The 22,344-nt window shown below is 48.1% G+C and overlaps 1 protein-coding gene across 2 annotated transcripts in view; it reads right to left on the bottom strand.

Annotated features, from left to right (window-relative positions):
• Positions 1-5,149: 5,149 nt before the first annotated feature.
• Positions 5,150-22,344, bottom strand: part of HIRA (histone cell cycle regulator) — a 383,198-nt gene continuing 366,003 nt past the window's right edge. For both annotated transcript variants that reach the window (XM_078667954.1, XM_078667955.1), the window contains exon 25: positions 5,150-6,089. In XM_078667954.1, the coding sequence (XP_078524080.1) occupies positions 5,973-6,089 (117 nt within the window). In that variant the 3' untranslated portion in view covers positions 5,150-5,972. The remainder of the gene's footprint in view (positions 6,090-22,344) is intronic.

Below are 22,344 nucleotides of genomic sequence, written 5' to 3'. Positions count from 1 at the left end.
GTGGCGTGGCACACGTAAAGTGTTCAAGAGTTCAGAAATGTCTATCTTATTTAGGTGCTGGCCGGTCTGCTCCCTCTGCCCTGTGGGGAGTTAGTGAAATGCAAAGTAACCGCTGTCTAGGTTGACAGATTGGCCAACCGCACTCTTTTGGGAGAGTGACCTCTTCAAAAGTTTAAACCAAGTAAATCCAAAGCTTTAGCCAATAAGATAATCCCCATTTCTGTGGGGTAATTAAAACAAACATAAGTTGATGGGAAGAAACAGGTGACTGTATTTCCCCTGATGAAGTGCTTTCCAGCACGAAATGCATTGGGCATGTGGATGAACTATTTGTTGTGAACATTTACAAAAAAGAGAACCTATGAGCCCTGATAATGTTGTGAAATAACAACGTTCATTTACAAACTGAATCATAGCGAATAAATTCCAATGGACTAATTGAATTTCTTTGGATTATCTTATTGGCTAAAGCTTTGGATTTACTTGGTTTAAACTTTTGAAGAGGTCACTCTCCCAAAAGAGTGCGGTTGGCCAATCTGTCAACCTAGACAGCGGTTACTTTGAATGTCCTATAATTCAACAGCTCTGGGAAAGGTGCAACCCGTAAAATGACAGAGTCGGTAGGGAAACCCATCCCTCTTTCCCCTAAAGAAGGGATCCTTAACATCTGGGGTGCCATGGACCTCACAGAGGTGGAGCTCCAGTGGGTGGCCCTGGGTTTTCTGCTGGTGAAACGTGAAGTGGCAATGCAGTGGGGTGCTCCCCAGAGGCCTCTCCTGGTGGGTTGGGTGGCTGAAATGGACAGATGCATGCTGGCTGAGAAATCTGTATTTAAAATCAGGGGATGCCCCGGAAAATGGGACAAAAAGTGGGGACACTGGAATATATATAGGGGCGAAATCTGTACTTCCCCCACTGCCGTTATGGCTATGGATAGGACTGGACCACGACGTCGTAATGATCCTTGATGTATTCTTCTTTCTGTTTTGCCCATCATGTATAATTCTGTATTGTATGAAATGATGATGACTCTGCTTTTGTTTTTCTTCAATAAAATATTAAAACCCCCCCAAAATAAATCTAAGGTGTACGTGATTGGGAAAAATCAATGCTAGGATATACTTCTGTTGGCTCTCAAATAAACACAAACTTCCCTAGATAAGACCCAACAGTGCAACGTAAACTTAATTTGTGATGTGAACTCCATAAGCAAATGACCAACAGAATCCTTCTGGTTATAAAGTTTTCGTCCTCAACTGCTTCTTTATACAGAAGCACGGTTTGTCTGCAGCAAAGGACCTATATCTAAGAGCAGGCATCCTTAACAGTAGTTTACCCTATGACCAGGCAGTGCAGAAATAGGCTCAGATCACCTAGTAATAATACAGTTATTAGCCCGGTTCTCTTTCTATCTCGAGACAAAAAACAGGCCAGTGTTATGCTGGCTTGCATTAATGGAAAACAACAGTTGATGGACAGAATGCAGAACAATGTCATACATTCTCCCCAGTACAGAGATCTGGGCCTAAATCCATCGTTTTTTTGCACTCCACAGTACCCCAGTTCAGACATGGCCATATGCAAATCAGCCTTGACCCTGTGCCTCATGGGAACAGTCCAGCCTGACCTGCCAAGCCATGTCTTTCCTGGACCGGAATCAAGCATCCCAGGACCGGTTTCTGGCTATCAGCCGTCTTCAGCCAGGATAGCTTGACTCCATTGCATTAATGGGGCACTGAGTGCCCAGCAGTACATATCTCATGTTCTAAGTCGAACATCTTCATTCAGCTCCTCTTAGCTGTTTGTCTAAAGCCCAGAGCAGCAGAAAAGCCCGTTAAATACCCACAAGTAACCATGCAAACATATGTGTATCCATCCACTTCCTTGACATGAGGTAGGATTGGACTGCTGGAAAGAGGATTTTGATTACTGAGAAATTAGACAGGCTGTGAGATCAAATAATGAAAAGTTACTTAAACGAACATATTAAAGGGAATGATACAAAGAAGGGGAGGTAGGAGCAAGAAAAAAGCAAGAAATAATTAAAAATATGAATAAACATGGAAGGAAACAAAAGTACGTTTCTCTATAACCCATGAAAAATACCATCCGTGTGATTTTGTTACAGAAAAAAAGATTTGAGAGCAAAAAGAAGAGCTGCTGACGTTTCACCAAGGAGTAAACATTGACACTGTCTCAACACTGCTGTTTGCCCTGCGGTGACTGCCATTGATGCTGTTTTTTGTTGTTATTGTTTTTAACAATGGGGGTGCCCCATGCACCCCTTTCTCCATCCTGCTCACAGGCGTTTCGGTACCTCCAACTACAGAGCTGTTTAATTAGGTGCTGCAGTGAAGGTGGCGAAATGCCCGTTTGCATAATAAACCCAGCACAAAGTACCAAACCAAACAAATTAGAGAAAACACCTATAACCACCAAGTTTAATCATTCTTGGGGGGGAAATCTAAATGCACAATACATAGAAACAGAAAATATGAAAACCTATGTATATGGTAAAATTATAAAATTAATGTCCAAGGTGAGGCCAAAAAAAGTTTCAGTTCTGCATCATAGGAAACCTCACTGAAGTCATAAATATAGAAAAGTCCCATCCACATGCAGGGGCTACGGAACACATTCTTCTGAATATAAAGGAGTCAATCTGTAGTTGGAGGTAGGTACCTTAATGTCCTTAGTCTGGTGATACCACCATAATTTGCAAGAAAGGCATTTTTCATGTGCAGAAAAATACTACAGCAGCAAGACCACAATGCAGCACTTAACTGCACACCAGCCAAAATAACCTGTAACCTTCACTCTGAGGAGGTGAAAAATGAAGGAAAAGTTGCCTGTCAGGTCAAAAGTATAGAAGCTGCAGGGGGGGGGGGGGGGGACGTGCCACAGTGCTCATGACGGCTCCTGGCCGTCATCAGTCACAGTAGGCGTGTGCTCATGACGGCCGGGAGCCGTGCGAACTCCGCCCACTGATTAATTCGCCGGCACAGGCGGGAAATTAATCGCGCGTGGGAGCCGGAGGAGCGGCAAAGTTTGGACGGCTCCCGGCCGTCATGAGCACATGACTACAGTGACTCGTGACGGCAGGGAGCCGTCCTGAGCACGGAACGAGTTAAAAGCAGCAGCTTCCCTTTCCCATCATGCACTGTCCTGTCTCTTAGCCTCACAGTCCCAGTAACTTTTGAAAGGCAATAAGTAATGAGTGATATTCGAAAATGCTCATAGAAAAAATGAAAATCAGGTGGAAGGTGGCGTTGTTTACGACTACAGGGAGGATTCCTATGACGCGGAACTAGGATTACAAGTAATATTTTCCATCTGCCTCATAGAATCCTCAGTGACAGTCATTAATATAGAATAGCTAGCATTTCCCCAACCCATGGTTGTCAATAAAAACTACAAGTATTAATCACTCACTTTATTTAGCAAGAAATATATCCTGTCGTAGCAGCACTAGCCAAATAAACTCCTTAATACTGACTGACCTATTAAAGTGTTAGTTCTTGAACTCGCATCTAAGCAATAATCCTTAGAAGTGTGTGCTAAGCTGCAGGCGGCTACCTTACAAACTTCAGTCAGCTGTACATTTGTTACCCACGCAGCAGATGCTGCTTTGTCTCTTGAGCTTTAGGTCTCCTAGGGAAAGGCTTGTTAGTGAACTCTTAACAACAAGCAATACACGAACTTTTCCACCTGGTTACACTCTGCTTTGAGTAGACTATACCAATTCTGAGAGGGCTGTAATTAACAAAGAACTAGTTTGTCTTCCAAATATCCTTAGTTCTGTCCAAATAAAATGTAAGGACTAACATCTGGGACGTGTCCTCTCTGATGGAGAAAAAGCTAAAAAAATAAATAAATACTGGTACTGATATCGCTCGATTTATATGAAAGTCTGAAGCAACTTTGGGGTGCAAAAAAGAGACCACAACAAACGGCTCACAGATTTCATCCCCCTGAGGTTTACAATTTTGATGTAAACAGCCCAATTTTCTCCCAAGGAGGCCAAAGGTGCTTTAGGAGTAAAGGCGATCGTGACAATGAAGTCTGATGTAAGTGAAGGTCGACTCCCCACCCTATTCCATTTCTGAATGAACTATTATGCTTTTCTTCACAAGCCTAAATGACCTTTCAGCACCAATGCTCCACCACCCGACAAGCTTTGGTTGTGGCTCAATCCAAATATCGTCCGGACCCAGCCCAACTCATTATTATGTATTTGCATGGTGTCTGGTGGTGTTTTTAGCCCTATGGGGAGCAGATTTAGGGAAATCCACAAAACGCCTCTCAGGAGTAACTGAAAGGCTGCTTCTGCCCACTGTAATGAGGACAGCAAGTGGCGATGTGGGGAGGGGGTCGCTCCCCATGAATTCATGCTCTGGTTGTCCAGTGGGTGGATCCCTACTCAGGGGATGCCCTCCGTGAGGACCCAGTAGGATGGGATACCCCTTGGGTGCATGGATGTCACAAATCTAAGTACTCAGCACTCCAGAGGTGGTGTACAGGAAGTGAATGTAACATCCTCCACACTTAAAGGAATAATTTAACTTCTGTTAATTATGAAGCGCTGGGGTTATTAAAGGGTTAGGTTAAGGAATATGTTTAATTTAAATGCAATAACAATTAAATTTAGCATTAGTGTAAGGTTAAGTAAATGATTGCAGTTCAAAATATTTAAGGGTTAGAGATATGTTGAGGACATTTACTGAATGTATTTAAATGTATTTTCACTGCTCTCCTGCTGAACAGCTGTGGTGGTGTACAAACCCTGTCTCAACTAAGCTGCCCCTCTCCAAGTGCAGATCTTAGGTTGATGTCTGCACTGTTCTCATCCATCTTTCACTCCTGTATGCAGAGACGTGCACTGTACACTTGTGCTGTATCTGTGCTGGTGGGTGTGTCTGAGAAAAGCCTGCACTGCTATCACCTCTAATGTAGCTACACAAATACACTGTTGTAACGTAGAACCAATCGCACTGCTACTGTGCACCTGAATTCACCCTCTGTGGTCTTGTTCTGAGGCCCACTGAAAACAACCTTTCTATGTCTATTATGTTCTGTGCAAAGGCAGGTCTAAACACTCCACATCAAGCTCTCCAATAGCTTCCAGGCTCTCAATAAGAGGAGCTCGTCATAACAATGCATTATTTCTTTATTCTGTTCATAGAAAAGGAAATGAAAAAAACCAACCAAAAAGGTCTCATTTACAAACATTTAAAAATTAAAAACCGAACCAGGACAGATTCAGTTGTGGTCAAATTGCTTAGCAAACGCTGCGGTCATAATTAGAATTCAATTATTTCCTACTCAAAATGCACCTTTAGGGAAGGAATCCTGATTATTTGCCAAAAACAAATTCATTATGTAAGTTAGCAAATTCTAGTACAAAAATAATATGTCCGCCCAGCCCCATTTTGGTCTATTGTCTTTATGGTGCATGAAAGTCTAATGACTGCAGAGTGCATGTTATCATCCAAGGAGTTGCTTAAATTAGGACTCTGGGGTCTGCGAACGGACACTCTTTACAGAACAGAACACCGGTCCTTTACCACTCTCCACACGGTTCCCCAAGTGCTGTGTGCCAGCCTGCCTGGTAGCGAAACCTTCTCCGATCTAGCAGCACGCCCTCCTGAAGCACCATCGCCATCCCCAGCTTCCAAGACAAGGCCACCACATTAGCTTTGCAGAATCCCTAAGAGCGCACCATGCCATATCTGCCCTCCTGCTTCGTGGATCCTTCGATTGCATCCTTCCATCGCCCGCTTCTTGGAAAAGAATCATCTTCCTGGCTCGTTCAAAGATGGCGGCTGGAGCCTGTCCACCCTTCGAAGCTAGTGGTGTGCGAGGCTTTCCCATCTCCCAGTCGGGTTGCTGCGTTCTTGATCCAGCATACCTATAACATAGGCATGGGTACCTCAGTAACAAAAAACTGACACAAACCGAAAGGCCTGGCACCGCTATTTGTCCTTCAAGCTTTCCAACTGTTCTTGATACTCTGTGAAAAGCCTTTGGAAACGTAGGTTAAGTCCAATCACAGGAAGAAGCTCTTTCAACAGCTCTCTTTTCCGCAGGCCCTGAGTAATTGAAAACAAAAAAATATATATTATACTCACACAAAAATCTCTTCGAATATAGACACACTGTACTATCTTAGTAGGAGAATGCATTGGCACCATCTTGTGTTCTGGACTGAGTTACTGAATTACTTCATTTAGGAGGGTTCAGTGATAGAACTATGGGGCAAGCTTTCCTTTTAACAGAAACTTGATACAATAAAGTAAAAGGATGCATGATTCAGTCAACCATTTCTGGATCTGTCTCTGGCAGCAGCATCGTTCTAAACTTGAAAAAGAGAGCCTGTAAGCACCCAGACAGCGTCAACAGAGACACTGAAGCAGATGAGACACAAGGCAGATAGAACCCGGGTTTAGAATCCCTTAGCATCACTTTCCTCCTGCACGCGCCGAGCCAACTACCCAAGTACCAAGAACTAATGATCCTGATGTGTCCTGGTCCTGTAGAGTTGTATTACTTGATAGGATTAAGAGGCGGTGGCTAAATGGGTGCTGTGAATGATGAGAAAAGGCATTTGGGATCACCCTTCTGGCAGCCATACAATTCTATGAAAAGAGTAAATGCTTTTGGATATATGTTTAAAGGAAGTTGCGGAATGAGCCTGAAAGACCAGCCGACTGCCACACTCTTCATGTAGATGGCTAGTTCTGCTTTCCTGTAGTTACACTTCAATTCTGACTGTTTAATGTGTAACAGCAAAATTCACATGATGTATCGCCGCACTAGCACAAGCTCAAACAAATGTGTTCTTGGTTTTCCAGGTACTGTAAAGGTCACCAGGTCAAGTGTTAGCTGCACTTGATCAAATCCTATATCGTGTAACCACTCCCTCCCTCAACCCATAGTAAATTGCTCTTTTGCTCTATTGCTCATTGTAAATTCTTGCTCCCGACAAGCCTCGATCCTATGGAGGCTCGGCGGTCGGCTTGAAGGTCATCCCCTCCACCGGTCTGTGGATACCTGAAGGGCTCCTGCCCCTGAAGCCGACAACTTCACCCTAGCCCCACCGGCTGCCGGATGCGGGACGACACCGCCATCCTCGTCCTTGCCCCACCGGCTGCCTGCCGCTAACCTCTCGCCTTTCACAGTGCCGCAGTGGAACGCAAACCATCGAGGCGCCGGACTTAGTCTCTAATGACCTCGCTAGGAGTATCTGCAGCAGGTGTCTCGCGGCGCGGTAAAGCCGCTGCTGAAGGTGACTACCGGTTCTGAAGCTAACCCCCTCCCCCTCCCCTGCACCGGAGTGTGGTGACACTATATGCAGAGCGGTTGTGCCGCTCTGCACAACGAAAAGGGCACCGGACCCTCCCCCACTCTCGACCTGAAGCAGGGACCCCTTCCTGAAGGCAACAGAGGACGCAGATAGCAGCACCGGGACACGACAACGCAACCCCCCCCCCATCCAGCAGAGGAATGCTAACGGTCTTGAGGGCTGAGAAGGGCCTGGGACGCAGGTTGCTAGCAAACACAGGGGTATCACATTCTCGAGCCGCGGACCCGCGAGAGCTAAGCACAGCTCAACAAACAAAAAAAGAAGAACTTTTTTATAGGAGTGAATGAAATGTCACATCTACGAAACGGAAGGGATCATCATCATCATGGTCTAAAGCAGTGCTCCTGTATAACTCTACGCGCAAAATTAACAGGCACACAGAAACTTAAGGTATTTACTTCTCCCACCCGCCTGCTCTCTTTTTAAAAACTAACTCCTTTTGTTCAAAATGGCTGGAGCCATAAAACTGTAGCAATAAATCCCCCACCTACCTCTGTTGTCCACGAGGCCCCTCAGCTTAACTCCCCCACACAGAGATAAGAATTCCTCCCAGCTAGACTTGAGCTCTGCTTGCTTAAACAGAAAGTGTAATCCCATCCCCGGTGCTCAAAGTAATAGCAGCAGACAGAGGACTAATATCTCTATCTCCCCTTGCCTGCATGGTTGTGAAGGGAAGCTGCTCTCCCCTGCTATCGAAGCAACAGCAACAAACAGAGGACTACTGTCTCGATCTGTACTACCTGGCGGCCATTTTAGACTAGTCTCTATTGGACTTTAGTATTTTAGACTAGTGTGAAAGAATGTCTGCCTATTATTCTAGTATTATACTTCTACCTATATTTTGAACATATGTTTCGCGCAGATTGCTACCTCATATATGAAAGAATGTCTGCCTATTATTGCAGTATTTCACTCCTAGCTTTATTTTGAACATTTGTAATGCACAGAATGAGTATACTGTTTTTCTGCATTTGACTTTTGTTTGCAATTGTATTTTGTTACTGACACATGTACCTCACATATTTTTGACTACACACTACTGTCACTTTCGATTCAGGTATTTTACTGCCTGCATAGGTATTTTATTTTATTCCAGTATATTATTTATATTATAGGCTATCACTAGTGACACTCACTAGTGTCTTCCTTGGCCCTGTAACTAGCGGCTGACAGTTTGTACTATCGTCCTATTTCCTACTCCTAACACCACAGCCTCTATAAAATGGAGCTCAACGGCAAGCACACTTTTAGAATTAACTACCCCTCCACTCCTCTCTCCAAAAATGCCACTAAACGTTTTAAACACAACTTCTTGAGGTCGCACCCTGAAACACCCTTTGCCGACACTTACTTCTCACCGGGCAATGGAGCCCTGAATACTGATATCATCTTCCACACCTCGCGCAGAGCCCAATGGAGAAAAACTTTCCTATCCCTACTCACAGTCTCCACCACCAGGAAAACAACTCATGGCCTAATTCTCACCATCACACCTTCCCACCTCTTCCCTGGCAGGTCTACCATTACTATCTACAATAACGGGATTGTCCTAATCCAATCCACGGACAAGAACCTGGAATTACTAGACAACCTGTTCCCCAAGTTCAAAGAGCACCTCTCCAAGCTGCGGACCCCCACCCAGAACTCCGCCAGCACTATCACCCCTGACGTCGCAGCCACCACCTACTACACTTCTACCCCTAGCACCCCAGTAAATGGCCCACCTGCTGTTAACGCCCCCCACTCCCCAAGGACAGTCACAAATAACTCCACCGCACATACTAGCAGCCCCTCTAACATGACCCTTCTTATCCCCACCCATACCCCCTCCATCCCTCCCCCCCCAGGCAGAACATCCCCCACCCACAACACAACACCATCTGAACAAGCCACCGCCCAAAGTTTATCCACCCCCCCTCCCATCCCCCCACGACAGACACCTCTCCCTCCCCATCTCCCTCCCCACTCCCACCCACGAGTCTCTCACACCTGACACAACAACTCCCACCCACAACACGCCTACATCTGCACACACCATCACTCGGAGTTTATCCACCCATCCCCCCCATGGCAGACACCTCTCCCTTCCCTGCTCCCTCCCCACTCCCACTCACAACTCTATCTCCCTCCCAACAAAAGATACAGAACATACCTCCTCCCTTACCTTAGCATCCCCCTCTCTCCCACCTCCTATTCTCAGCCCTCACTACCCTCCTGTCTCCCCCACTGTCCTCAGCCTTCACTCACTATTCTACTCACCGGCACCGTCTCCCACTGAAGTCACTACCTATGCTTACCACCCACCGCCTGTCTCACCTACATCACCCACACCCCTCGCCCACAAACACGTCCACACCTTGAATACCATCCCACTCATTAGCACCGCGGAACCCCTCAACAACGCTAGTATACCCCCCCCCCCCGATACCCTGCCTGCTCTCCAGCTCACTACTCAACCACTCACCAACGGCTCTCTCCACCAACACCTTCCCCAATGACCCTCCTGACCTGACTTTATCCACCCTCCAACAAGTCAAAGAGGAAATCTTACAAATCAAAAAAGACATCCACGCAATCAAAGACCTTCTCTCCTCACAGCCCAGTCTACCTCCCACCATCCCACTACCCTACAAACGACGCACCCTCCCTACATACCCTCGCCCCCGACGACACCAGCAATGGCCTACTATCCCCGTTCGTAATACTTCCCACCGCCCCCGTCGTGTTCTCAACCCCGTGTCGGACCGCGACCTATGCTCTCTCCTACGCTCTTATGGCCCAGGTCCGGTAAAAGACTTTTCCAACTCACACATCCCCATACCCACAATTCTTACAAACCCTCTAAGGCCCCCAACACTCAACAACAGAGGCTCCGTCCCTAACAACCTCAGAAAAGTTCCCCTCACACTAGAAAGCTCGACCACCCTTCTCTCCCCCAAACTCAAATGCATCCTACTAAACTGCAGATCGGCCCAGAGACATTCCTCCGACATCGCGGATCTCGTCTCAGATAGGGATCTGGACCTAGCCATTCTAACGGAAACGTGGCTCACTGAAGCCTCTACCCCGATTATGGACATACTAGCCCCCCCCAATTATCACATCATTAGGCTGGACAGGTCTCCTGGCAAGACGGGCGGGGGAATTGCATGCATTTTTAGGAGCAACCTCTCCGTTACTCAAGTCACCTCCCCCTCCCTTTCCTCCTGTGAACTCCTCTGCCTCGACATCACCAGTGAGGGCAAACAAGTCTGTGCTTTACATCTCATCTATCACCCGCCTGGTGACAATCTCATATTCACCCAACAATTCATGGACCTGATCACTTCCAATGCCGGTCGGCAGACCACACAAGTCTACCTGGGTGACTTCAATATCCACTGGAACGATCAGAAAGACACCGTGGTGAATAGTCTCAAAACTTTCCTCAATGCGCTTGACCTCACCCAATTATGCGATAAACCAACACACGACAACGGCGCGATACTCGATCTCATCATTGCCAAAGAGAACGCTATTCAACTGGAGGCGATTCTACCCTGCGATTGGTCAGATCACCACATTATCACCTTCATTATCAACGAAAAAGTTAAACCTAACCCTACTCAACCAATCAAAACCAAAACATGGAAAAGGGATTTGAAGAATCTCAACCCCTCTACCCTACCTCCCCACATCGGCAACCTCCTCCTTCCCCCTTCAGGGGCCTCAGATGTTCAATCACTGACTGACCACTACCTTGACTCTATGAATACATTAGTCAATGAAGTCGCCCCTCTGCAACTGAAGAGAGTCTCCACCAAAATCTCTAACCCCTGGTATGATGACAGACTCAATGACGAAAGGCGTAATATGCGAATGGCAGAGCGCACCTGGAGATCGGACCCTTCAGCACTGCATCTCAAAAAGCTTAAGAACAAGAGAAATGCCTACCTTAGGAAAATAAAGCGCACAAAGTCGGACTTCTTCAGCCGCCAGTTGGACCAAGCGAAGAACAGGCCAAGAAAGCTGTTCGAGCTAATCAGGACCCAAACAAAGGCACAACCCACACAATCAAACAGCACAACAAACGACACCCCACACTGTGAAGCCTTCTCTGCTTTCTTTAAACTAAAGACTGACAACATAAGAAATGACCTCATCATGGATGTAAGCCGATACCCCAACCACACCAGAATGGCAGACACTCAACCTAAAAACAAGGCATCCTGGCAGTACTTCGATACCTATTCGGAAGATGCAATACACAAACTGCTCTGCACCTTGAAGCCCTCTAATCACCTCACAGACCCTCTACCTGCTAATGCTGTAAAAGACTTTATCCCCTTGCTCCTCCCTCTCTGGACCAAGATCATCAACAGCTCTTTGCAACAAGGCCACATTCCAGACTCCCTTAAGGTGGGGCAAGTCACGCCTATACTCAAGAAACCTACAGCTGATCCGTCTGACCTAAACAACTATCGGCCCATCACCAATATCCCCACCCTGGCCAAACTGCTGGAGAAATGTGTCCAACTCCAACTAACAAGACACATTGATCAATTTGACCTCCTCAACCCTCATCAATCAGGCTTCAGAGCGAAACATAGCACGGAAACAGCTATGACACACATAATTGATGACGCCCTCCAAATTCTGGATCGCAATGAGTCCTGCCTCCTCATCCTTCTTGACCTCTCGTCAGCATTTGACACGGTCAAACATGAGAACTTGCTGGAGCTGCTAAGCACTAGAATGGGGCTATCGGGAACTGTTCTCAAGTGGTTTTCGTCCTTCCTTCACAATCGGTCTCAGAGGTTCAAGATCGACAATGTGCTATCTACACCTGTGCCTGCAGATCTAGGTGTCCCACAAGGATCCACCCTCTCCCCTACACTGTTCAACCTCGTTATGGAACCGCTCGCCACCTTGCTTCAAGCATCCAATGTTCAATTCCATATGTACGCCGATGACACACAACTCTATCTAAAGTTACAATCCCCGGAAGATATCAAACATCTGAATTCCACGCTTATTAACACCCAATCTTGGCTGGCCGATAATCACCTCAAACTAAATGCTCTGAAAACTGAGTTCCTACTCATCAAACCCCCGGCGAAAATCTCCACCACCCAAACCTGGCTCAACAACCTAACAGCACTCAATGTCCAACCTACCATCGTGGACTCGGCGAAATCCCTAGGCATCACACTCGACGCCAAGCTCAACATGCAGCAGCACGTCCGCAAAGCCACAAAATCAGCGAATTTCCAAATTAACACGCTGAGGAAAATTAAACCCTTCCTCCCGGCCAAAGACTTCCAAACTGCTGTACAAGCTTTAGTCATCCCTCGAATAGACTACGGAATTGCGGCCCTCAGCGGTCTCCCGTTAACCACAACAGCACCCTTAAAAGCCTCCCTGAACGCTGCTGCGAGACTCATTACTGGCTCTAGAAAGCATTCGCACATATCCCCAGACTTAAAGTCTCTAAAATGGCTGCCTTTTGAAGCCAGAATACAGCTAAAAATTGCAGTTATGACACACGCGGCCGTGCACCACAAGGCACCCAACTACCTCGCTCAAAAGCTGTCTATATCAGGAGGTTCGAGATCCAATAGGAGTACAAAAAATCTACTCCTGAAACCTCGTAGATTCCGGAAAGTGAAAACTTACAAGCGCTCCTTCTCAGGAATGGCACCCAGGATCTGGAATGCGCTCCCTCCTGAAACCAGGCTGATCTCCTCCACTGCACTCTTCAAGAAAGAGGTGAAAACAATCCTTCTGGCCAAGATCTCCTGATCGTTATAGATGTTGGTTCAGAGACTCTGCATTGCTTTGTATCACTGCTCACCCTATCTTTGCACTAGACTCTACTTGTTGGGGGCACTACTACGCTACTCTCTTACTACCGACCAAGATATGATACACGTTGGTTTACTGATCCACCTGAACACCTCTGTAGTGGGATCAATGACTTGTGCTGTCCTATATTACTTCCTTACCTGATTGTATATGGATTGGTTTTATGTATGTTTTTATTATCCATGTTATTACCATGTTATTGACTATTATACTGTTCCCATTATCTCTGTTGACTCCTACTGCCCCTACCCTGTCTTTGTGAAGCGCTCTGATATCTGTAAGGATCCTGTTCGCGCTATATAAAACTTTGAATAAATAAAATAAATAAATAAATCAGACAATAACATATCAGCTAACACATACTCCCTTCCCAAACAGATAAAGACAGACTGCCCTTGGACATTGAAGGGCAAAACTGATACACTTATGGACATCTGGAATTAAATACTTCAGAATTTGCCAACGTAAAGCATTTTCTATTAGAATTGAAGCCTCTGTTCGAAACAGCCTAGAAATCGGGAGTGAATTAATAAGTGGGAATCCAGAGTGGGAGGGAGGGGCAAGTGCTAGAGGGCTGTCCTTCATATGAATATGAAAACAGGTACTTGTACACAGTGGGGAGAGGCTTGTTTTTGACACTGGCCCCACTGCTCAATATGCTCACATAAAACCTGATCCGTACGTTTTAAACCCTGGAGAGTGATTATCATTACAGGAATGCTGCGTTTGCCGCGGTGCACAGAAATGTGAGGCCTGGCCTGCTGTCCTGGGAGACATCTGCAATGAATATGCTACTTACCAGTATGCATCTGTTCTTGGCATGTAGGGCTGCTGACATTCATATCTATAGCATAGATCGCTGCCTAGTGTTGGGTCCGGATGATTGCACATTGTTGTCCTGGAAGAGTCTTCGAAGTATCACGAGATAGGTGGCTCCTCCCCTGGACTACAGTGCGCATGGGCATCGACCCCATCCACCAGATTGTTTTTAGCCATTGTGGCGAAGATGGAGTGTAACAGTGTGAGCGATGGCCATGCCAAGAGTAAGTGTAAGTTCTGCAGCCGCTACAGGCGCCGGGGAGGAGGGCGGGCGATATGAATGTCAGCAGCCCTACATGCCAAGAACAGATGCATACTGGTAAGTAGCATATTCAGTTCGAGGCATGTGGGCTGCTGAATTCATATCGATAGCATAGAATATATAGCAGTCCCTCCATCATAGGCGGCCGCCTGTGCCAGCTGCAGATCTCTGAAAAAGTGTCTTTAGAACAGCCTGCCCTACAGCTGCTTGGAGTGCACATCTACACAGTAGTGTTAAGTAAATGTGTGTGGGGTAGACCACGTGGCTGCTCTACAAATGTCTTCCAAAGGGATATTACCAAGGAAAGCCATGGAGGCCCCCAACTTGCGGGTGGAGTGGACTCTGGGGGGGGGACCGTTAAAGTGCGCTTAGCCTTGTGATAGCAAATCTGAATACACTTAACGATCCACCTGGCTATACCCGCTTTGGAAATGGGGTTGCCTTTGTGCTGGGCAGAAAAGGCAACAAAGGGTTGTTGTGTCTTCCTAAAACCCTTTGTCCTATCGATGTAGTACATCAAAGCTCGTTTGACATCGAGAGTGTGGAGCATTCTTTCTGCTACTGTCTCCGGGTTTTGAAAGAACGCGGGCAGCTCAATGGACTGATTGACATGGAACTGCGAAACCACTTTAGGAAGAAATTTAGGGTTAGTGCGCAGCACCACCCTGTTGGAGTGAATTTGTATTAATGCCTCTTGTAGAGTGAGCGTCTGTAGCTCACTAACACGTCGCAGAGACGTAATGGCTATGAGAAACGCCACTTTCCATGTCAAGAACTGAATCTCACAGGAATGTAGTGGTTCAAAAGGAGGGCCCATCAACCTGGTGAGGACCACACTGAGGTTCCATATAGGAGCTGGTGGGGTCCTGGGAGGGATGACCCGTTTCAGTCCTTCTAGGAAGGCTTTAATGGCAGGCACTCTGAAAACAGAGAGATGCTGCCTGTTTTGGAGATAAGCTGCTATGGCGGATAAAGTGTATCCGAATGGAAGCATATGCTAGATTGCATTTGTAAAGATGTAACAAATAACAGATGATGTTGGGAATGGATGCATCTAGCAGGTTGATGTTGTGTTCAGTACAGTAAATGACAAACCGCTTCCATTTTGCTGCATAGCAGGCGCTGGTGGTGGGCTTTCTTGCCTCCCGTATGATATCCATGCATTCAGGAGGCAAGTCAAGATAGCCAAATTCTAAGACTTCAGGAGCCAGATCGCCAGGTTGAGCTGTTGCGGGTCTGGATGCTGAATGTCGCCACGGCTCTGCGTCAAAAGCCTGGGTGTGAGGTGCAGCCTTTGATGCGGTACCACGGAGAGTTCTAGAAACGTGGTGTACCATTGTTGGCGTGCCCACGTTGGAGCAACCAGGATGAGTGTCATCGAGTGTTGCTTTAGCTTTCGTGCCACCAGCGGTATGAGAGGTGCTGGGGAAAAAGCATACGCAAATCTGCCTGACCAGTTCATCCATATCGCATTGCCCTGCGACTGTGGGTGAGGGAACCTGCCGGCAAAGCTTTGGCATTTTGCGTTTTCCCTTGTGGCAAACAGGTCTATCTGTGGATGACCCCACTGCTGGAAGTACGGGCGGAGTACTGATGGATGTATCTCCCACTCGTGCATCTGGTGGCTGTACCTGCTGAGCAGATCCGCCATCTGATTGTCCTTGCCCGGGAGGTGTTCCGCCATGAGGAAGATGTTCCTCTGAATGGCCCACTTCCACATGCTCTGAGCCAGATGAGACAACTGCGGAGAGTGTGTACCTCCCTGCCTTTGAATGTAGTACATGGCCGTCATGTTGTCCGTCCGGATCAACACGACTTTGTTGCACAGATGTACTTTGAATGCCTTCAATGCCATGAAGATTGCCATCAGTTCTAGGTAGTTGATGTGCATCTTCTTCTGCTGCGTTGTCCACAGTCCCTGCACCGTGTATTGGAGCACATGAGCTCCCAATCCCTGGAGAGATGCGTCTGTCGTCAGGATAATCTGTGGCACAGGCTCCTGGAACGGTCGGCCCTTGCAAAGGTTGTGTGGATTCCACCAATGCAGAGAGCTGTATGTCCGACCGGTCACCAACACTAGGTCGATCAACTGTCCTTGAGCCTGAGTCCACTGATGAGCCAAGCATTCTTGGAGCGGATGCATATGTAGCCTCGCGTGCGGGACTATGAAGAGGCAGGAGGCCATCATGCCTATCAACTGCATGAACACTCTTGCAGGAAGCGAGTGTTGCGGTCTGAACTTTCGGATCAGTGACTGAATGCTGTCGATCCTCACAGAATTCGGCTGAGCCGTGGCCGCCAGAGTATCTATCGTCACGCCCAGATACTGCCGCACATGGGCTGGCTGAAGGTGCGATTTGGGATAATTCAGTGAGAATCCCAGATCGTGAAGAAGGTGAATGGTGTGGGACATGTTGGCGGCGCACTGCTGGGCCGACTTTGCTTGGACAAGCCAGTCGTCCAGATAAGGGTAAACGTGAACGTTCTGCCTCCTGAGGTTTGCAGCTACTGTCGCCAGACATTTTGTGAACACCCTGGGTGCTGTGGTCACCCCGAAAGGCAGGACCTTGAACTGATAATGCCGACCCCGAATAGTGAACCGGAGGTATTTTCTTTGTGATGGATGCAGTGGAATGTGGAAATAGGCATCCTTGAGATCCAAGGTTGCGAGGAAGTCTCCCTGATTGAGCAACGGGAGAACCTGCTGCAGTGTGAGCATATGAAAGTGTTCTGATAGAATGTACTGATTCAGGGGTCTGAGGTCCAGTATGGGTCTGAGGGATCCGTCCTTTTTTGAGATTAAGAAGTACAGGGCGTACACTCCCGTGCCTTCTTCCTCCACCGGCACGAGCTCGATTGCCCCTTTTTGCAGCATGACGAGTACCTCCTGCTGCAATAAGTGCAAATGCTCTGTGGACATAGGACGGTGTTTTGGTGGCATGTTGGGTGGAGTGGATGTTAACTCCAAACAATAACCGAACTGGATAAGTTTCCTGACCCACCTGTCTGTGGTGATGGATTTCCAGACGGGCAGGAACTGCTGGAGTCTCCCCCCGACAGGTGTAGTATGGTCGGGGGGCAGCGACAGGGCGTCTCTGTTTGTTGGTGGCGGAGGAGCGGGAGTTGTTGTTTCCACGACCTCTGCCCTTGGTGCTGTTGCCCCGATAGCCGCCTCTACTCTGCTTGGTGTAAGAGGACTGCGCCCCACCTTTATTGTATTGCGTTTGCTGGGACATCTGGCCTCTGGAAACACCTCTATTGCCTGAGCGACGAAAAGTGCTGCCCGAAACTGCTGGGACTGGAGAGCCCCCATGGATTTTGCTGTTTCGGTATCCTTTTTTATCTTTTCTAAGGTTGTATCCACCTCAGGACCAAATAACCTATCTGGGTTTACTGGCTGATTGAGGATGGTAGTTTGTATCTCCGGCTTGAAACCGGAGATTCTGAGCCAGGCCTGGCGTCTCAACATGACACTGGTGTTAATGGCTCTGGCCGCGGTGTCCGCCACGTCCAGTGCACACTTAATGGAAGCGTTGGAGATAAGCTTCCCTTCCTGAATAAGCATCTCAGCTGCCTCTTTATACTGATCTGGAAGATGTAACAGGGTCTCTAGTGTGTCATAGTGCGCCCTGTCATATCTGGCCAGGAGTGCCTGAGTGTTAGAGATACGCCAGACATTGGCCGCCTGAGCCGCCACCCTCTTCCCTGATGCCTCCAGCACTTTAGATTCCTTGTCTGGGGGAGGAGCATCACCAGTGGTCTGCGAGTTCGCCCTCTTCCGGGCATTAGAAACGACCAGAGAGTCCAATGGCAACTGGCCTTTGATGTAGGTGGGGCCGCCAGGCGCCGGCCTATATTTTTTCTCAATCCTAGGGTTGACCACCCTGGCCCGTGTGGGTTCCTTAAAATGTCTGCAGCATGTTTGAGAACCCCTTTTAGCATGGGGAGAGTCTTGACAGTCTTTTCTGCAGTGGAAAAGGTATCAAAAAGGAAGTACACTTCGATAGGGTCAGCGTGGAGCTCCACGCCGTGGTTGTTAGCCGCCCTCTCAATTAGAGCATTAAATGCAGCCGAATCCTCAGTAAGAGAGGTCCTGACAGTGTACACCTGAGGGTCCTGAGCAGTTTGCTGATCCCCTGGGTCACCTGCATCTGTCCATGAGTCGTGGTGATCCTCAGGATCAGTGTTGGCAGGAAAACCATACTCCTCGTCATCACCTTCTCCACCCTCCACATCCGAATAGGTGGGAGAGGGTGTAGCCACTCGTGGAGGCCGTGGAGCAAGGGGCTCCACCAGAACTGGGGATTCCGCAGCAGGCTTTTTGCGCTTCAAAGGAATCGTGTAGGTCTCCAAAGGCTGGGTTGCCGTGATCTTCCTCTCGTAGAGAGTGAGTTTCCCGGTGTCTGCGTCGATATAGTGTTCCGACTGCTCCTCCACCGAGGGTAGTCGAGGTTTTAAGCACCTAAGCGACGGAGAAGGCTTCTGCGCCGTGGACACTGGTACGGGCGCTTCGGTGACCGACCGTGGTGCGAAGGCCTTTGGTGCTACCTTCAGCGGCAACGTAAACAGGAGTGGCGTCGAAGACTTTGGCGTTGTGGCAGCTGGCTTCGTGGTGGAAGCATCCTTCGGTGCGGCCGCGGAAGCATTGTCCCTGATGCGTTGTAGAGAATCAGACACCTGCTTCGTAAAGGAATTGGACGGTTTCGTTGATCCGACAGACGTCTTCGGTCCACCAGCGAGTGAAGACTCGAGCGTCGATGCCTTGGTTTTATCCGGTACAGGATCAGCCTTTTTCTGCTCGCTGTGTCCTCCTTCCGTGCCGACGGCCTTCGGCGCCGACGGTTTCGTGCCGGTGGCCTTGACTACGGGGTGCGGGCCCCCGTTTTCGGATCGACGCCCTTGGCCGATTTCGGTTCAACGGCCTTGACCGACTTAGACTCGGCGCCCCTGACCGACTTTGGCTCGGCGCCCTTGGTCGACTTCCCCGGGTCGACAGCCTTTCTCGGCTTCGGCTGCCCCAACGTGTCTGAAGACGAGGAGGCGGCCGGAGGGACAGATGTCTTCTGTTTTGACGGTGTCTCAATTACTTTCGTTTTCGTCGACACCGAAGGTTTCGGTTTCGTTTTAACCAACGTCGGCTCCGCAGAAGTGTCCGTAGCCGGGCCCGTAGGCGAGGCCGTGGAGCTGGGTGGAAGGTCTTGGGTAAGGCCGTGTGGCGATCCCTCGACCTGAGCCTTAGTAATTGTTCGTTCGGGGCTTAGCTCTTCACACGAGCTATCCTCTGTGGCCCCGTAGGCCTCATTGTCGTCTCCTACCTCGTCGACGACGTCTTCTGCCTCGACCACTTCGACGTCCGCGTCGTATTCGTAGTCGATCTCCTCTGCTGGAGGGGAAACTTGCCGGTGCCGGGCCGACTGCCGGGCCTCCTGGCGCGCCACGCGCCGAAGTCTAATCGTTTTCTTCTATCGAAACCTAGAACAAGCCATACAGTTGGCTTCATCGTGGTCCGGCGACAGGCACTTGTTGCACACAGAGTGGACGTCGATGTGTGGGTACTTCGATCCGCATACGGGACATTTCTTGAACGGGCTCCGTTCCATGATGTCGACGAAAGTCTTGCTGCGTCGACTGGGCCCCGAGTATCGAAGAGCCACGCGACTCCTCTGGACGTCCGACTCGGGAACTGAGCCGGAACAGAGCTGGGACCGAACGCAAAACAATACCGACGGTATAGGAAAAGGCCTTCGGGCCTGAAGAAAAGTCTATATCGATTCCGACTGGAGATATCGAATATACATCCGAACCCAATGGCGGAAAAAAACAATCTGGGGATGGAGTCGATGCCCATGCGCACTGTAGTCCAGGGGAGGAGCCACCTATCTCGTGATACTTCGAAGACTCTTCCAGGACAACAATGTGCAATCATCCGGACCCAACACTAGGCGGCGATCTATGCTATAGATATGAATTCAGCAGCCCACATGCCTCGAACCTGGTTAACCCGTCCATCAGCCTGCTGTATTCAAATAATTAACACAAAGGGTTTGAGCCCATCGCATAAGAATCCAAATCAAGTCTTGGGAGAGACCAGGCTTGATACCAAGTGCAAAATAAAACCCACTGTAGGAAGCTGGCTCTTTATGTAATATATCAAAAATCAGACATACAGTGTAAAGAGTCCAGGGGTAACTTATGAGTGGACAGGGGCTTGCTGCAGCAATACCACAGTGCTCTGTTAAGGGGTAGTGTGGTCGAGCAGCCTATGGCTTAACACAGAGGAGTGCAAGACATCTGGAAATACAAACAATGGTCAATAAATGAGACACATGACTCAAGAAATGCGTTACTTACCTGCAACTGCAGTTATCCAGTATTGGTGTCTTTCATAGATTCACATGCCTGAATCATCCCCCGTCGTCGGAATGGGAGTCCCCGGTACATAAATAAAGTAATGTCCCATAGACATATAGATAACTAGGCCTAAAGGCCTCACATTAGTAAAATATCCATGTCCTTTTGCAGAAAGGATCAAACTCTAGAAAAGAGCCAATCAGCTACCACCTCCCTCAAGAACCCTCCTGGGAGGAGCCTCAGTCCCTCAAATTTTCGTACGCACAGTGCTAAGTAGGCATATTACTGAGAGAAGTAGGTAAGCCCTTCCAGGGGAGGCGGGAGGGTTGCATGTGAATCTATGATAGACACCAATACTGGATAACTGCAGTTACAGGTAACTAACGCATTTCTTATCCAGTATTAGGGGTGTCTTTCATAGATTCACATGCCTGAATCAGAGTAGCAAGCAATGAACAAAGCACATTTCGGATGGTATGAAATATATACAAGTCATCAGATAACAACACATCAAACGACTAATAGAAATACACATTCGTTAGTAAGAAATACCGTCAAATCATACAATAGAGAAATGTGCATACCTGAGAAGGATGGAGGGATGATAAGAGCACTCACCTCTACTGAAATAGATGACGAAGTACTGCTTGATAACCATGGGCGTAAAATCTGCTCCGCTCGCGGATTTTCGGCAAATTCGCAATCCGCGAACTCTCGCGAATTTGCCAAAAATTCGCATTTCCGCGCGAGACGGATTTTTTGCTTGGTCGCACTTGCCAACTAGAATACTATACAATTTTGCGGCAGGCAGCGTTCACTTACCGTCATTCAGCGTTTGCAGAGTTGCTTTTCTCCATGTTTGCGTGTGCTGCGCCATTTTGGATCTTGCTGCGGGATCCCGCGGGAGTTTGTCGACGTCATCGCGGCTTGCCACCTTGCACAGCGAGAGTTTGGCAACGCGAGTACGTCAAAGGCCCGTGATCACGCATCGCGGGAGTAAACACTTGCGAACACGTAGATGCGGCGGGCAGCGACAATCTCGCAATTGCGAGATTGCAAAATTTGCAATTTCGCACAAGAAATCCACCAGCAAGCAGCATAAACCTTGAAAATTATGATTTTTATCAGAATAACTCCTCAGGTTGACATTTGCCTGCACTTTTTTTTTGCAAGGAGTCCATTTTGGGGGTGGGGGGGGGGTTGATAGGAAGGAAGTGCCCCACAGTCTCCAACTTCCTGTTCCTGTCCAGCAGGCTCCTCCCAGTGCTTTCTTCATGTGCTGGTCACTTTGATTTGGATCTTGACCTGGAAAGATTACTTTTTGTGGATGCTGCTGGATATTTGGATTTTTGCAAAACTGAAAGCACTCAGCAGGTGCAAAAGTTCAATCTTATCATTAGTAACCATTCCCTGTAGTGCTTCCTGAGGGGTCCATTCAGATTTCAGTTGCCTACTTGCAACTATTCTATGACCCTGCTCTGACCCTCACAGCAGGCTCAGAGAATAGCTACAAGTATACAACAAAGGTCCTGTTAAAAAAATTACACTGCAACAGAAAGCAATTACAGATAAGGAAGCAGGTGCCAGCCTGGAAGTTCAAATTCAGTGACACATTAATCAGCCCCTAATTTATTCATGTCAGTTGAGGCAGGGCAGGTGTGCTTTTCCCCCATAATCTACAGTGATGAACTAGAGGGTGGCATGG

This window comes from Lissotriton helveticus, chromosome 11, assembly GCF_964261635.1.
Source record: "Lissotriton helveticus chromosome 11, aLisHel1.1, whole genome shotgun sequence".
NCBI lineage: Eukaryota > Metazoa > Chordata > Amphibia > Caudata > Salamandridae > Lissotriton > Lissotriton helveticus.
The sequence above is the reverse complement of the archived record's forward strand: the minus strand, read 5'-3'. Positions and strand labels throughout refer to the sequence as shown.